Genomic DNA, 18,240 nt, shown 5'->3' with positions numbered 1-18,240 from the left:
TTTTGTATTTTATTTAAAGACAGGGTCTCACTAAGTTGCTTAGCACCTCACCATTGCTGAAGGTGGCTTTGAACTCAGGATCCTCCAGCCTCAGCCTCCTGAGCTTCTGGGATTACAGACTTGTGCCACCACAACCTGGTCCCCTTGATCCACTTCTGAGTTTTGTGCAGGGTGAGAGATAGGGGTTTAATTTCATTTTGCTATATGTGGATTTCCAGTTTTCCCAGCACCATTTTTTGAAGAGGCTATTTTTTCTCCAAGTATGTTTATGGTGCCTTTGTCTAGTATGAGATAACTGTATTCATGTGAGTTTCTCTTCTGTTCTGAACCATTGGTCTTCATGTCTGTTTTGGTGCTAAAACCATGCCATTTTGTTGCTATAGCTATGTAGTATAATTTAAGGTCTGGTATTGTGGTGCCTCCTGCTTTACTTTTCTCCCTGAGGATTGCTTTGGCCATCCTGGGTCTCTTATTTTTCCAAATGAATTTCAAGACTGCCTTTTCTATTTCTATAAAGAATGTCATTGGAATTTTAGTAGGAACTGCATTGAATCTATAGCTCTTTTGGTATGGCTGTATTAATAGCAATATTGTTGGCAAGTGTCAAGACAACCCAGTTGGCTAAAATCTTAATATTTTTTCATTCTTGCAGCTTAGTAACAGTCTCTTAAATTCTTTTACAAAACAAACTTAAAATCCTCCTATATTTTTCACAGTGCCTTTGGTAGTAGGTTAGGTTTAGGTAGTAGGTAGTAGTGTTAAGTTTCCCCTCAGATATATATTCTTTCCCTCTAGAATATATTCATTTTTTTTCTTCTGTGTGACACTCATTGCCTTATTGTCTTACTTCTCTTGCCTTTAGTGCTCTAAGAGCCTGATGGCTCCACTAACAGCATTTTTAGGGCTTATTTCAACATTTCTGTAATGGTATCTGCCTAGAATGTTGTATGATTTTTCAGAGTTTCTGCATTTATTAAAAATACCTTATTTCTAGGAATTATGTAACAGGAGGAAAGGAAAGTGTTATAGGCGAGGATTTATTACATTTTCATGTAGTTAAATTTATTTTAGACTGTGATCACTGATTGCTCTCAGCTTTGGGGAAATTGACTTAATTCAATCCAAAACATCAGACTTTTTAACTTAGATGCTCCTAAAAATTCTAACTATAAGCTGGACCCATATATTGATCAATCTAGCAGACAGTGCACTCTCTTTCCAATAAAAAGGCTTCCTGGGAAAACTGCACTTGTGTTACAAGAATTTTGAAGTATATATACTATTACTGGTATAGAAAGAGGAGGGGAGATTTTTTTTTTTTTCAGTGTATGATTGTAATTTATACTTCCCATTGGAGTGGAACAATTTCGGGTAGCATAGAAAAGAATAAAGAAACAAGTAAAACCAAAAATCCCATTACTTAGAGGTAAAAGCATCGTTTAATAGATATGCTTTCAGACTTCATAGATAGAAGTGTTTAATTTTTGAAGTGGGATTGTACTATATGAGTCTTTTTTGGTAACATTCTGTTTTCCTGTATCATTTGTACACATCTTTTTGTGGTAATGTAGATCTTTGTTACTTTCTATAATTGCATTGCATAGATTTATCTAATTATTCAGTCAAATTCACATGGATTTTAAAAGACATTTTTAACAACTTGATTATATTTTTTATACTATGGGAAAGTACCTTTAAATACATTGGAGTAGAACTCTTGAGATTAACTAAAGGCTAACATTCACATTAAAATTTATATGTACCTTACTAATTAAGTCTAATTTCATTTAGACTTTGTTCTTCACCTTTGTGATTCATCTCACAAGTAATTATATACCTATACTGTCCTATTCATTAAGCAAACACATATGTAGCATTTTGAAGAACTTCTGTATGCTGAGCCTTCAGTTTGGTAGCATACATGGTGAATGAGTTTATCAGTAGAAAATCTGGGTTCTTGTTCTATTAGTAAGTGCTCTACCACTTAATAAATGTTATTTGGGCCCAGTCATGTAAAAACTGGGTTTCACTTGTCTGAAAGGCTACCTTTCCTTCTGTTTTGAGAATTGAAACAAATAGGTTACAGTGTTTGGCATTATGTATATATTCAATAAAAGGTTGACTTAGGAAATGAAGGTGTGGAGATTGGAGAATGTAGATTAGCAATCTGGAGAACATGTCTAAAGCATCCATCAGGCTTAAAATGCTTTTCAGAATTAAAAAAAAAAAAAAAAACCTCATACATTTACAATAATGATATAGTTTATAGTTGCTTGCGAAATTACAAGAATTTGTATTGGGCATTTAAAGTGTTTTTAGAAAGGCTCTGCTCAAAAGAGACTAGTATGAATAAAAGTGTTTACACCTCTCTCTTCCCCAAAATCTAGATCTATAAAGGGGATTATTTAAAAAAAAAAAAACTTTAAGATGTTGATGGACCTTTTTTTTATTCATTTATTTATATGTGGTGCTGAGAATTGAACCCAGTGCTTCACACTTGCTAAGCAAGCATTCTACCACTGAGCCACAACCTCAGCCCTAAAGGGGATTATTTTACATCTAAGCTAAAATTATATTTGGTACAGATGAATACTAGTGATAAAACCTCATTGATCTGGATCCATTGAGGGGAATTTGAATGTAGAACTGAGGTGTGTCTTTGTGCTATGATTCATGTTAGTTTCTGAAGGGAAAAGAGAAATTAGATGACTAATGTCTTTTATGAATTATTAAACTGAAATCCAGGAGGGGAGGAATTTTTTACCCAAAGCTACATGATTGCAGAGCTTACTAGGATGTAAGCTTACTAGCCCTGTCCCTTTAGGTTTCCTAGATGCCTATGTGAGTCTCTGGAATCACAGTGCTGATTTTTTTTTTCTCCTTCTGTGTTCATTTATAGAATGCACAGATTAGATAACTAATTCTTATCTAGTCTTCAAGCCTCTTTGAATAGTCTCTGGTTAGACATTAATAGTCTCTGGTTAGACATAATTAATGGTCTAAAGCCAGTGATTTCATAATCATTTTTTAAAACAATGATCAGGAATAGTGAATACCTCTGCATTTGTTTTAGGTTCTCATCAATAATGATTCTGAAGATTAATGAATATTTTTGAGCACTTCGAGTACCATTTTTATAAAGTGGCATTTGTTCATATTAAAATAGATTTGAGGTATGCTTTAACTGCTGATTCATTTAGGCTGTCAACTTTTATGTACCCAATAATAGTGAAAGCTTAGATATGAGTTTTAAAATCCTTTTGTCTGTGGTTACAGTGTAACACAGAAGATCATTAACCTAGAAGTTAATCCTAAATTTGAAAAAATTTTTAATGCACTTACTATTTAAATTACCTAGATAAGAAAAGTGATAGTGATTATGGTGATACCAATAACAACAACAAATAACAGCCCTGACATTAAGAATTTATTGTATGCTGATGACCTACATTAAGTGCTTTATATTATTAATGAAAAAATTCACTATCTAACTAAATCACACCTCAGTGAGATCATTTTATTTATTTATGTATTTATTTTTGGCAGTGCTGGGGATTGAACCCAGGGCCTCACGCATGCCAGGCAAATGCTGTACCACTGAGCCACAATCCCTGCCCATCATTTCTATTTTTATACACTATTTTTTTTTTTTTAAAGTAAAGAGGCTCAGGTATAGAGGATTTTAGTGACTTGCGTGAGGTTATGAAGCCACTGTTGGAGTCAAGGAGATCCAGCTCTTGAACCTAAATTCTGTGTTTGTTACACACAAACCACGATTATGGCATTTCTGGAGACCTTCATAGCCAAGAATGATCTTTTGGGTTAGGGTACAGGGGATTGAAGCCAGGTATACTTTACCACTGAGCTATATCCCTGATTCCTTTTTTTAAAAAAAAAATATTTACTTTTGGTACTGGGGATTGAATCCAGGGACACTGTACATCTAAGCTACTACCCCTAGTCCTTTTATTTATTTTGAGACAGGATCTCACTGAGTTATTGAAGCTGGCCTCAAATTTTTGGTCCTTCTGTCTTTAGCTCTCAAGCTGCTAGAATTATAGGCATGTGTCACCATGTCCAGCAAGAATTATCTTACCAAGAGCCCTCTTGGTAAGACAGCCTCTTTAACAGTGCTAGGGAAAAAAATGATAATAATTATCAGAACCACTGCTGTTATAAATTAGCCCTGTCCCTTCAGGTTTCCTAGATCCCTATGCATTTTTAAAGACCAGCCGAGTTTCTCTTTATTTCAGTGTTTTAAAATTTCTTCCAGTTTTTCCTGTTCCTAAGTTCTCATCACAATGCAGTTCTTTGTTTTATTATGCCTTTATTGACTTGTTTTTACATATCTTACCATCTTTTCCAGGCTTGTACCATTCTAGAGTTGGATAGGCCTTTAAGAAAAGTCCATTTTCCCATTGTCAGGTTTTCTAACTTTTTCTAGTTAGTTGAGTTTCTTGAACAGTATCATCTCAGTGTTTGCTGAATTTTAGGAAAGAATTAACATTGCTATTACCTTTTTATTATTCATAATGTCATTTTGACAACATAGACTATTTCAAGTTCTGGTCAGTCTTGGACATGCTATTGTATTGGTACAACAGGAAAAACTAGTTGCATACATCAAAACTGAAGTAGATGTTTTAGGCAGGGTCAGTTACAAACCAGTTGAGGAAGGCTTAAAATCAAAAGTCTGAAACTTTTTTTTTTTTTTAATGCTATAAACTGCTGCTCTGTGCTAAAACAGAGTGATGGGCACTTAAAATACCCAGGGTCATACACATGGTAGGAATGCTTTCTACCACTGAGCTACACCTCCAGCCCCAATTAAAATATCTGAAATCAGTACTTGTGATGTATACTCACAGGAATTAAGGACTTTGTAATGATAATCCAATATTTTATAGTTCACATAAATAAGTTTTCTCTACAAAACTGCTGTTAACAGTAGGGCTGGGGATGTGGCTCAAGCGGTAGTGCGCTCACCTGGCATGCGTGGGGTGCTGGGTTATATCCTCAGCACCACATAAAAAAATAAAATAAAGATGTTGTGTCCACCAAAACTACTCTTAAGAGTAAAGGGAAGCCATATATACCTGGGATACCTAGGGATCAAAGCCAGAGCAGTCCCTAAGAATGTGTTTGTTTTTAATGTCACTCCTTTCATTTTAAAATTAACAGGTATTAAAAATTGTACTCAAGTGTATCTGAATTCATTTTACTGTAAAAATGCTAATTGATCACATTGTTATGTGCATGTATGAATGTCACAGTGAATCCCACTATTGTGCGTAATCATAAAGATAATAAATCAGAAAAAAATTTTTCTTCTAGTTACAATCCAGAGGGGGATGGTTTCATTAGCCTGTGAATTCAAGAGTCTGTTGCACAGTGCAGAATTATCCTTGGGTTGCGCTAACCCGATCTAGAGACCACAAGCATATAGTGTTATTTGATCCTAATAGTGGGCCTGTGACCGTGGTCCAAGAGATGACTTGCTAAGTTAGGCTTTGTCTGACTCCTTACTATTAATAAACATTATATAACAGTGTAACAAATGTAGGTTTTCTTTGACTCCAAAATTTTTATGCCATTCAAAAAAAAAAAGTAGCTTTTTAGTTATCTAAAGGTGGTTTCCCCTTCTTTTGCTCTGTAGGAAACTTTGTTAATGATAGTTAGATTGAGTTATAATTTTTAAGGTTCTCAAAGAGGGATCATAAAAGAAGAGCTGTAGATCTCAGAAGAGTAGATTTAAATAAGGGTTCAGTTTCATTCAGTTTCTCAACATTTTTTGAATTAGTGATTCTACAGTTTTGTATCACTGAAATTTCTCATTTTAGTACTTCTTAACATTTTTCTATTATTTGAATATATATCATGCATTGTATGAAGAAGAAGACCTCAGTAGTAACCTCTTATTTTGCATAAGAAGTCTGCTGGGCCTCATACATTTGAAATCTTTTTTGGAAGAGAGTACCAAGGATTGAACTCAAGGGCACTCAGCCACTGAGACACATCCCCAGCCCTATTTTGTATTTTATTTAGAGACAGGGTCTCACTGAGTTGTGTACCACCATACTCAGCGCCTTTTTTATATTTTTGTAGGTAGAGTTAATATAAGTGTGCAAAATCCAAATGGATAAAATAACGTTCTCATTTAAAATTTCTTTTTCCATTTTAGTTGTTGACCTCCTCTACTGGAGAGACATTAAGAAGACTGGAGTAGTGTTTGGTGCCAGCTTATTCCTGCTGCTTTCATTGACAGTATTCAGCATTGTGAGTGTAACAGCCTACATTGCCTTGGCCCTGCTCTCTGTGACTATCAGCTTTAGGATATATAAGGGTGTGATCCAAGCTATCCAGAAATCAGATGAAGGCCACCCATTCAGGTGAGATGTCTGGAAAAATGAGGCATACGTTGTCAACTATGTAAATAGGATCAATATTAATGTGTGTTCTTTACTGCTTAAAGGTAATCGCATACTCTAAAAGCACTTGTTTTTTTTTTTTTTGAGATTTCCTAAAGGTTACATTGAAAGACTTATGGTGAAAAAGACTTGGTGTAAGCATGATTAGCTAAAAACTCTACTTGTTAGGAAGTCTACTTTAATGGAAAGTGTATCCTTTAACATGATTATTATGGGTAAGGGTTATATTTTCTTTATTGCTATTTTTTATACTCTGATATAATACTGATTTTTCATAACCTTTGCTTACCCTTTCATAGCCATATCTTTTCTTACCATTCCTTCTCTATTTGGTTTCTTCTCCTCATTCCCCAAGGCATTACTTATTTTTATTTTTTGGAGAGTTTCTTTTTTCAGCATCTCCTTGTTGAGTATCAACTATTAATCTTATGCCCTTATTTTCACAAGTCCAACCTAACATTATATATCTAGTTACTATTGAAACACTTCTTTTTTTTAAAAAATATTTATTTTTTAGTTATAGGTGGATACAGGTTCGAACCCAGTGCCTCATGCATGGTAGGCGAGCGCTCTACCTCTGAGCCACAACCCCAGCCCTTGAAACACTTCTTGACTCGAGTATTTTGTTCTCAGTTGATACTCCACATTTTCACTCACTTTTTAAGTTGAGATACAACTCAGGTATTATAAAATTCAGTGGTGTTAATTCTTATTTTATTTATTTTGGTACTAGGGATTGAACCGATGGCCTTGTGAATGCTAGGCAAGAGTTTTGCCATTGAACTACATCCCCAGGCGTCAGTAGTGGTTTTTAATGTATTTGGAGTTATATAATCATCACCATCTAATTCCAGAACATATTCATCACCCTAAAAAGAAACTTCATATTTATTAGCAATTAATCCCCAAGTACCCCTTTTATAACTATTAACTCATGTGTCTTTAAATTTTTTTCTTCAAAGTTGTTAACCTATATCAGCAACACCACTATCATTTTGGTTTTTAAGATCCCAGTTTTGATATTATCTTTGTTTTTGTCTCATGTAAGGAAGATTACTAAATTTTTCATTTCCTGCTACTCCCTCAGTTCAAAACAGGAGTCTGAAAACCATAGCCATGTCCAAATCCAGTCTGTGGGCTATTTTTATAAAAGTTTTATTGTTACACCACCATTGTTCATTTATTTAGTTGGTTTCATTCATACTAAAATAGCAGAGTTTCAGTAGTTGTGATAGACACACATATGGAGTACAAGGCCTAAAATACTGTTGGCCCTTTACAGAAGATCTGCCTACCTCTGGTTAGACTCCTCTAACAGATTGACTTCTGATTACCTCAGATTATTTTAACTCTTAGGGATGTTGTTAGGTTAATTTTTTGAAAATACTGCTTTTATCATGTTTTTAGGCACAGGACTCTTACCTTCACTATATGCTGAACTTCAGATATTTTGTTACATTTATCCATCCCTTCTGGGTTTTTGTGCTCATTTTTGTGTTTTCACTTTTTTTTAAATATTTTTTTAGTTTTACATGGGCACAATATCTTTATTTATTTTTATGTGGTACTGAGGATCAAACCTTGTGCCTCACATATGCAAGGCAAGTGCTCTGCCACTGAGCCACAACCTCAGCCCTCATGTTGTCATTCTATATTCCCCAGTGTTCCACTGTATCATACTTTTTATTTGATTCTGATTTAAGACCCAGTTCTTTGAAGATTTCCCTAATCTTGACCCAAAAAGACCTGAGAATTCCTTTTCTAATGTATTGACTGTGGCTTTGAAATGTTCTTTTAATTGTTTTATACCTGGACAAGATTTTTTTTAAATAGGTTTTGAGCATTTAAAAACTATTTTGGTGCTGGGCATGGTGGCACACTCGTAATCCCAGTGAGTTGGAAGGCTGAGGCAGGAGGATCACAAGTTTAAGGCCAGCCTCAACAACTTAGAGAGACCAAAAAACAAGTTAGTGAGACCCTTTCTCAAAATTAAAAAGGGGCCAGGGATGTGGCTTAGTGGTTAAGCACCCCTGGGTGTAATCCCCCATACAAATAATAATAACAATAACAATAAGAAGAAAATTTAAAAAATAAAAACTATTTTGGTCCTGGTAGGATAGTACAAACTGGTAATCCCGGCTGCTGAGGAGGATAAGGCAGGAGGAGGATGGCAAGTTCCAGACCAGCCTGGGCAATTTAATGAGACTATGTCTCAGAAATTTAAAAGGACTGGGAATGTAGCTCAGTTGTAAAGTACTTGCCTAGCATTCACAGGCCCTGGGTTCAGTCACCAGTACTGGGGAAGAAACAAAACAAACAGAAAGGCAATCTAATTTAGCAAAATAAGTATCTTTTGGGTATGAATGAGTATGTATGTACCTATCTAATATTAGTGGGTAAACTTAAATTGATTTTTAAACATTGAAAGCAGAGACGTACTAATTTTTTTTGCTAATTGTACAGACCAGTAATTTGTTTTACTACAGCTTTCTTTTACTAATGAAGTAATGATGTTATATGAGTTTGAGGTGTGAGACCAAATCTGATTGAATGGCTTCTGCTACCTGCTTTTATAAATGGATGTTGTTTTATTGGAACATAACCATGCTCGTTTATTTAGTGGGTTTCATACTATGTGTCTGGTCTTTTCTGTACATATTTAATTTTTGTGATAACTCTGTAGAATATATGGTATAACTCCATTTTACAAAGGGGGGAGACAGTTAAAATTTGGTAACTTGAAACTGCAGCTTTAGAATGGCAGAGCCGTATTATATCACAAATCATTAAGGAGTATGATTTTTAATTAGTTAAATGGAAGAATGTAAAAATGTTGCCAAGCCACAACTTTTGAATTAACTTTTATGCCTTGTTTGATTTTAAAGATTTTTGGAAAAGACTAATTATTTCTTTATATTCTTATTAAAAACACTTGATTCTTAGTTCGAAGTGCTTTTGTAGTTGTCATAAATTCAGTTGACATGGCCCCCAATTTAAGCCTACTGGACAGCTTTTCCTAGTTCCCTAGTCACACAAGTGAAGATACCTATGGTCATTAAAATAGTGTTTCACAGTGCTGGCATTGCATTAATATCACACAAATGCCAGTTAAACTAATGTAAATGCAAGATGCATTGATGGACAGTACTGTTTTGGTCAGGTAACTTGTTTTTAGCAAGAACTAGCAGCACTGGTACAAAGAAGCAGTAATCCAGCCAACGTTATATCAGCCAATTTTCTATATTGCTCAAAAATGTATAAATTACTGGTAGTTTAAAGTTTGATATGACTTTTTGAGAGTTTTAACTTGATTGTTAATAAATATCAATGGTTTAACAGTGTTCCAAACCATTGTACTAGTAAAAAGTCATTTTTAAATTGTACTCAACAGTTCATATGCTAGTAGGAAAAATATGCAAATATATGCATGTCTATAATTCAGGGATGGTTATAGTAGATACAGGTAGGACTAATACAGAAGAAGGACTTGTTCAGGGTACACAGGTCTTATGGAATCAAGTATTAGATGAGGCTTCCTGTTTGCTGGGATATGAGATGAGTCTATCTAATTGGATAAGCATCCTGGGTTGGGAAAACAGCACGATAACCCAAAGACATTAAGGTTAAAACATATTTTGTATATTGGTTGCAACACATAGTGTAGTGGGAAGAAAGTTTGGAAAGACAATGTTGGCTCTTTGACTGCAATGTTAGAGCCATATAATCACAGAATGTTTGAGCCTGAAGGAACCTAGAAAGGTCTACTCCTCTAATTTCCTGAGTTTGAATCTGATCCAGTGAAGTTAAGTGCCTTTTGCAAGTTTATGTAGCAAGGTTGTAGCAAGTATCCTAAACTCCTACTGAAATAGCACTCTGTGGATAGCTTGCTCAAATAAGGCTAATCTGGCTGGGCTGATAATAAAGATTAGGCTGGAGACCACTCGGAGACTGGTTTGGATACTGATAAGAGTATTTCAGTTTGTTAGTAGAGTGATGACACTATAAATAAAAACAAGGAGACATATTTGAGGCATATTGCAGAAACGAAACTATGGGACAAGAAGTTGTCTCAGAGAACTATTATTTCCAGTTGTAAACAACCGGCTTCCCAGATGGTGGGGAAGTGATAAGGAGGGACTAGATATGGAACTACATCCAACAGATAGGAAGAAACATCTAGCACTTCTGATTGGGTTCCACTTATCCAAGATAAAAAGACTTCTTTGAAACATAGCACACGAAACAGTTTCTTGCATTCCTGTAGACTTGACTCCTCCTACTTCTTAGAGTTGTGGTCGTCGTGTTTTTTTGTTTGTTTGTTTGTTTTTTGGTACCAGGGATTGAACCCAGGAGTTTTATTTATATTTTATTAGAAATAGGATCTTGCTGAGTTGCTCAGGGATTTTCTGAATTGCTGAGGCTGGATTTCAACTTGGAATTCTCCTGCCTCAGCTTCCCGAGTCACTGGGATTACAGGCGTGTGTCACCACGCCTTGCTTATAGTGATCTTCTTGAATTTAATAATTCCAGCCCTATTGGTATAAATTAGGGCAGTTAGATGGACAGTAAATATTTAAACTGGGATTGCTACTATACTTTAGCAGCCGTTTTACAATCTGGTACTTAACATTTGTGGGAGTTTCCCATAAAGAATAGGCCAAGAGAATGTAGAATTTGGAAACAGATAGGATCTTTGATAGGAAAATTTGTTGACAAAATGATATTCAGTTTTAAAAAATCAAACCCAGGGGCTAGGGATATAGCTCAGTTGGTAAAGTGCTTGCTTTGCATGCACAAGGTCCTGGGTTCAATCGCCAGCACCACCACCAAAAAAAAAAAAAAAAAAAAATCAAACCCATACTAATAAGTACCATTTACTGAGTTACTCTTTGTGCTTAATTGTGTTAAGCATTTTTATTCACTGAATCTTCATCATGACAATCTCATTTTTAAATGTAAAGTTTGGGAAGATCAAATAAACACTAGAGTTACATAGCCAAATAAGTGGCAGAGCTTGATTCAAGCTCAGATTGGTCTGATAGTGTATGTATATTATGCTTAATGTGCAAACAATAGGCTTTTTTGGGGGAGGGGGTGGTACATGGAGAGTACTGTCTTTCTGTATTTTGGTCAGGTAGCTTATCTTTGAACCAAGACCTTGCATATGCCTCAAATTTTTGGTTCTCCTCCCTATCTGTGATTATAGATATACATGACCACCAAGTCTAGTCTAGTAGGATATTTTATTAATCTTCTTTTACAGACATATAATTGCTATTGATGTTGAAGACAAATCCCTCCAGTCAGTGACAATTGTGTGTTTTGCTTTCTAGGGCTTATTTGGAATCTGATGTTGCTATATCTGAGGAATTGATTCAGAAATACAGTAATTCTGCTCTTGGTCATGTGAACTGCACGATAAAAGAACTTAGACGCCTCTTCTTAGTTGATGATTTAGTTGATTCTCTAAAGGTAAATTTATTTTGCTTTTCATTTTTGACATACCAAAATTTAATATCAAGAATTGAGTATAAAATTGTTTTTCTGTATTCAAATAAATGATTCAGATATAATGAAATCACATTAGTGTGAACTTATGTTTTAAAATGTAGTATCTAATCATGTTTTGAGTGGAAGAAGGTGCTATTTAGTTTTCAAATAACTTCATAGTTTGGGAAATTATATGAATTAAGAGTGGGGGGAAAAAAGTTGGATTTTGATTAAAAATAAAGATTGTCTAGGGGCCAGGGTTGTGGCTTAGTGGTTGAGCACTTGCTTAGCATGTGTGAGGCACTGGGTTCAATCAATCCCTGGCATCACATTAAAAAAATAAATAAATAAAATAAAGGTATTGTGTCCATCTACAACTAAAAGTATTTTAAAAGATTGATTGTATTAGATTTTAAAGAGTTTAGCACCTAGTCTTTTAGTTTTTATGGGATTTATACATGCACATAAGGTACTTCATATCTTGAATTCTTTCTTCAAGTGTTTATTCTGGAAAATATTTAATATTCTATTATGCCTCAGCTAATTTTGGTTGAATTGCTGGAAATTTGTCTTTAGTTATTGGATCTTGCTACATAGCATGTTAAGAATCTCATCTTACAAATAAACTTTCCCAAAGTTATGACTTTACTTGAAACAATTAAACCACAATCATATAACTTGAACCCCCCAATACTGAAATCATTAATGTTTCCTTCACATAGAACATGTCATTTGTGGTTTGTGTGCTGTGTGCCAATAACTCTGCTTAAAACAGACTAAATCCTTTTTGATCTAAGCCTGAGTAGAAATGTTGTATGCTGCTAATTCTTTTATTTTCAAGAGAAATGCTCTAGTTTACAGTTTTACCATGCAATTCATAATGTTGGACCAGTAGGCTTGGGGCTTTAGATTCAGAACAATTTCTGAAGTGCTCAGGATAGTTTTAAATGCTTAAATGTGCTTTTTTTTTTTTTTAAATAAACATTTTAGCTTTCATAAACTTGTAGATGATACATTATTTTTAGCTATGTGCTTCTCTTATTTTAGACTTGAAACCTAAGTAACTAATGATATCAACAGTAAATTACTTGGTTTTCTTTTATCACACATTGTCTCTTTTGTTTAGAATGGTTGCATTTAGTAATGTTTTGAAATGATCTGATGTCAGACTGTAAATAAAAAGATCACAGTTATGTCATTTACCATGTTTGATTAATTAGTTTCAAAACAGAATTAAAATATTTTGGAGTTAAATACAATGAAACTTTGTACACTTAGTCTAGAAGAAATTGATGCCTATCAAAGTGATATTTGCTGTACATGGTTTAACTGTTGGGGTAGAACGTGGGTAAAAAATCATTGAGGAGGTACTGGTTCAGTTTAAGGTGGAGGGTTTGTGGGTAGGAATTGACTAAGAAGAAACACTGTTATAAACAGCAGAACTTTAAATAGCAGAGGTCCATCTCTGAATTTGGTTGGGGAAAGGTGACTTCAAACAATGTCATCATGAAGCATGAGAGAGGTGACATAGCCATTGTCTTCATAGGCCTTGTTTGCCCAATATAGTTAGTAAATGCCGCTATATGTCTGTAATTTAGTGTTTTTCTTGAGGGGAGAGGCATTCTTGGAAGAACACTATTTAAAAACCAAGTAAATAAATTGATCAGAAAATGAATTTTATATATTCCAGTTTTTATAAGTTTGAGAGTAAAGTTTCCATGTGTCTTTAGTTAAAAGAAAACTTACTTGATCTTTCGGAGAAAGTGTATTGTCATCTATTACACAGTCCTATCTGTAGACAGTTATATAGGCATGGGAATATTTGTCAAAGGGAAGGGGAAATGAGAGAATGGTAGGGGAAGGCTGATTTAGACACTTATAAAGACTTTTAAATCTGTTTTGTAAAGATATTTGAAAATAGAATATGAGGAAGTTTCATGAGTAAACTGCATGGGATAGTTTCTTTTTTGCTGTTAAATATAATTTTAAAATTTCTTTTGAAAATTGTCTTTTTTAAAACAGCAATTATTTCCAGGTGTGGTGGGCGTAGTTGTAATCCCAGTTTACCCTAGTAGGCCAAGGCTTGGGAGGATTGCATGTTCTATGATAGCTTAGCAAATTTAGCAAGACCCTCTCTTGGGGTGGGGGTAGGCGGGGAGAGGTTAAAAGGGTTGGGTGTGTACCTTACAGTACACTACTTCTGGGTACAATCCCAAGTACTGGGGGAAAAACACAACTAAACACTCAAGTTGATAAAGTCTTGCATTGGGTGTATTGAATGACATTGCTAATTTAAAATGACCGATTTATTTTCTGAAAGTCTTATTTTTATGACATTTTTGTACATTTCTAAAGCATTCTTTGTTTTTTTTTAATTGAAGAAAAAAGATTTACATGAATTGTACTTTGCTAACTTTTTTTTGAAAAGAGAAAATAAGAAAATTATGTTTTTAGGCAAGCCAAGAGCTCAAGGAAAGCTGCTTGATGACTTACCCAGAAAGTGATTCATTTAGGACTCAATAATAGTTGGTTTATTATGTTAGCACATAAAGTTAACCTGGCATTAGGTCTCAATCTGTTGAGATAAAAGTATAAGGTGGGGTATCTGTTTTTTTCTCACCATGCAAAGACAATGGTAATTTAAGTGCACAAAGGGACTTCCTTGATGAATTTTGTAATTCTACTACACAAGAATTTATTTAAACCTTTTCTTGCTACTGTTTTTGTATGTGAATAGTACAGATTCTGTTTCCACTGAATAAGGGTAATATTATATAAATACAGAATTCTTGCTTAAGAAAGTCGAGGGAAAACTTACTAGCACTCTTGCCTCTTTGCAGAAATAATTGATGGTATTCTTTTCTAGAGAGATTTCCTGGGTACTTACTTGCCTTCTGTACATGGCCATACTTATCAGAATTTTTGTTTATGAGAGCATTTTAAAAAGTAAATGATTTTACTTCTGGGAGTAGACACAATTACTTTTTGCTTTTTAGCCACAACAACTGGTAAAAGTAATATTCTTTTACCCTAAAGCAAACAAAATTTTATTTTACTGATTTATTTTAGACTGACTTATTTTTGCTTCCTTATAGTCACATTTTAAATCTGAGGAAAGTTTGCTAATAAATAGTTCTGGTCTCTCTGGTTTCTAGATGAACTTGTGATCTTGTTAATAATACTAATTTAAAAATTCATATACCAGCTTTTGATTGGAATTCCTTTGATTTAGTATGATTCCTAAGTAAGAAAATGGAAACCATCCTAATTTCTAGAAAATATAGTGGAAATTTATTTAGAAAATATATATTGTATCAAGCCCTGTGGCTTAGATAAAATAATAGCTTTTAAACAAAAATTTGAAAGCAATTTCTCTAACTCATTGCCTTGATAAATGCAAGACATTTTGGCTCCCTCAAATTTATATGACCTACATTTTTAGATTCTGGGTCACAGTTACCACTTCTGTTTGAAATCTTCCTCAGAAATTAAATTCTTACTAGCATGTGAGACTTTTTCATACTTTCTCTCCCCAGCAATATGAGGGAAGAGGCTGTTCTTTTAAGTGTGATCAAAGAAATAATTGCAGGCTCATCAGTTCTAAGACCTGACATTAATTTGTAGGCATTACTGTGCTTGGAAACAGGTTTCTTGGTGGTTGACTTTGAGCACATAAAAATGTGTTTTGTAGATTTCTTCTTTAAAATTGTGTGATAGTTCCATTTGTTTTACCCCTTTGAAATTAGCTACAAGCTTCGAAGTCCTAGAAAAGATTTTGAGTGTCCAGAGGTTGAGCATTAATTCATTTTCTAGTTGAACAGTATAGGAAAAATCACTGGCAAAATATTTATTCTTACAGTTCAGTAGAACTTAGTTCAAACATTTAATAGTATAAAATTTTACTGCAGCTAAATGCTTTGACCAGACTCCAGGATTTGTTTTAAAAGTTATATTTCTTAAAGTGGGTATGTTCCATTAATTGCCTCTCATAAAGTTGATGGAAATAAATATTGAAGGGACAAGGAGGAATGTCCTTCAGTAATAAGTTGAGAGAGCTGTGCATGTGTTCCCATCCCAGAGTCTAATGTATATAGTCAGTCTGTGAGAAGTTGGAAAGAGATTGGATAACTTTTTGACCTAGTGATATTTGTCAAATTTTGTGAGATTTAAATGGTATGGTAGTTGGAACAAATTTAAACCACCCATTTCCTGTGATTAATCTGTGTCGGAATCTTTGATAAGGAATCTGTTTAAAACAGTGGTTCTCAGTCTTGGCTGCACATTGGGATCACCTGGGGACTTATAAAATTAAAAAATAACTGGGAAAATGGCAGGGCAGAGGGTCCCATCCCCTGAAACTGATTTTCTCTAGGTGTACTGCCTGGAGAATCACTGTTTTGGCAATAGCTCTAAACCTGGATTATTCCCCCAACCAACCCCCATTTTAAAATGATGATAAGTCTTTACTGGGCTCTGCTTTGGGGCCAATTGAGGGAAGTTACATGCTTTATTTGAAAGCCCAAATTCCAAGAAGTCATCTAATAGTTTTACAATAAACCAAGACTAGATATTTTCTGCACAGGTTCTTATGTTTCTGTAATGTGGCTTTGGATGATAAAGATTATACCTTTCAATGAAAAATTTTTGTTAAAATTGTATGAAAATTTCTAGCTGTAGCTGACTGATATGCAATTGTAATGTTCTAGGTATAATCTTCAATCTGAAAGCAAGTAAAAGGCCTGAGCTCCAGAAATAGTTGACCCAAAAGAATGTTAAAATCTAGCCCTTGGGCATTTATGCTGCTGTTAAGGTACACAATTTTGACAATTTTCTGTGAGATTTCTTTGACTCACAGAAAAATTAAAAGGGAAATACACTGCCAATGTAGAGAAATATACTAATGAATAAGTCTGAAGTTTCATAAAAAGCCAAATAATTTTTAGTGTTTAAGAATGAAGAAAGTTTTGAAATTGTCAGAATTGCCAAAGCAATATCTGAAATTATTAACATCTCCTTCCTCCATTTTCTTTAAAAATTCCCTCTCCCCCCATTTGAGACATCATAACTTTGCAGACCTCTTAATCATTTGTGTGATACATAGTTAATTACTTTACTCCCACAGAAGAAAGGCTGTCCTTGCCCTTTTTCAGTGTTTCTTATTTCTTAGATCTTCATCTTTGCATATTTCACCTCTGCCCAAAGGAGAGGTGAGCTTTGACTTCCAGTTAATGCTTATTTGGCTATAATGTTGCAAAGTATTTGCAATAGAATGGCCTAGAGTCGATTGTTCAAAATACTTTTTTTTTTTTTTTTTTTTTTGTCTTCCTTTCTTTTTGCTACCAGGGATTGAACTCAGAGACACTCGACCACTGAGCCACATCCCCAGCCCTATTTTGTATTTTATTTAAAGACAGGGTCTCCACTGAGTTGCTTATCAGCATCTCGCTGTTGCTTAGGCTGGCTTTGAACTCACAATCCTCTTGCCTCAGCCTTCCAAGCCACTGGGATTACAAGTGTGTGTCATCGCACCAGCTCCATGCTTCTTTAAAGTTGTGTTTATTGGTGTTAAGGTGGTGATTCAGGGTGGAGCGCTTGCCTCGCACATGAAGCACTGGGTTTTGTCCTCACACCACATAAAATAAAGGTATTGTGTTTATCTACAACTAAAAAAAGTTTGTGTTCATTGAATTTTTTTTTTCCCTGCCTCATTATGGTACTATGTACATTTGTTATGGATTCTCACTAATAACTGGTTACTCTGTAGGTGACTTATAGAAGAGCAGGTTCTGGAATTGGATATACTGGAGATCACTGAGATCACTATGACCTAGATAACTTTTTTTTCTTTTTTTGGGGGGGCGTGTAGATGGACACAACACAATGCCTTTATTTTTATGTAGTTCTGAGAATCGAACCTGGGTCCCGCTCATGCTAGGAGAGCGCTCTACCGCTGAGTCACAATCCCAGCCCTAGCTAACAACTTTCTTAATCTTTCTGCCTTGTCTTTTCTAGAAAGATAACAACACTATTTAATGTTTGGGTTAATTATGATAACTGACCAATGCATATAAAACACATCAACTATCTTAAAAAAATGTTTAGAAAAAAGTTAGTCACTTTTGTTATTATGTAACAGTTCCAGTAATTATGCAAATGGTAGAATGCTAATTCTTAAGTGAGACCTCCTTTTTCTTGTCTATTGTTTTTGTTTTGGGAAGAGAGAGAGTTATTAAATTTTCTCCAAATGTAGCTATAACATTTACAACTTCTGTGATAGCATATAAAAATGTATATTTCTGGCTTTTTTTTCTTACAATGGGAA

General features: G+C 34.5%; 1 protein-coding gene and 1 non-coding gene across 5 annotated transcripts in view; one reads left to right on the top strand and one right to left on the bottom strand.

The window, feature by feature from the left end:
• Positions 1–18,240, top strand: part of Rtn4 (reticulon 4) — a 60,730-nt gene that overhangs the window by 37,809 nt on the left and 4,681 nt on the right. For all 4 annotated transcript variants that reach the window (XM_027934333.2, XM_027934332.3, XM_071601572.1 and 1 more), the window contains 2 exons: positions 6,182–6,389; positions 11,762–11,900. In XM_027934333.2, the coding sequence (XP_027790134.2) occupies positions 6,182–6,389; positions 11,762–11,900 (347 nt within the window). The remainder of the gene's footprint in view (positions 1–6,181; positions 6,390–11,761; positions 11,901–18,240) is intronic.
• Trnaa-ggc (transfer RNA alanine (anticodon GGC)) lies at positions 3,541–3,616 on the bottom strand. Its single transcript has one exon. It is a non-coding gene; the product is annotated as a tRNA-Ala (tRNA).

The sequence above is a fragment of the Marmota flaviventris genome, chromosome 14, assembly GCF_047511675.1.
Source record: "Marmota flaviventris isolate mMarFla1 chromosome 14, mMarFla1.hap1, whole genome shotgun sequence".
In the NCBI taxonomy this organism is placed as follows: domain Eukaryota; kingdom Metazoa; phylum Chordata; class Mammalia; order Rodentia; family Sciuridae; genus Marmota; species Marmota flaviventris.
The sequence above is the reverse complement of the archived record's forward strand: the minus strand, read 5'-3'. Positions and strand labels throughout refer to the sequence as shown.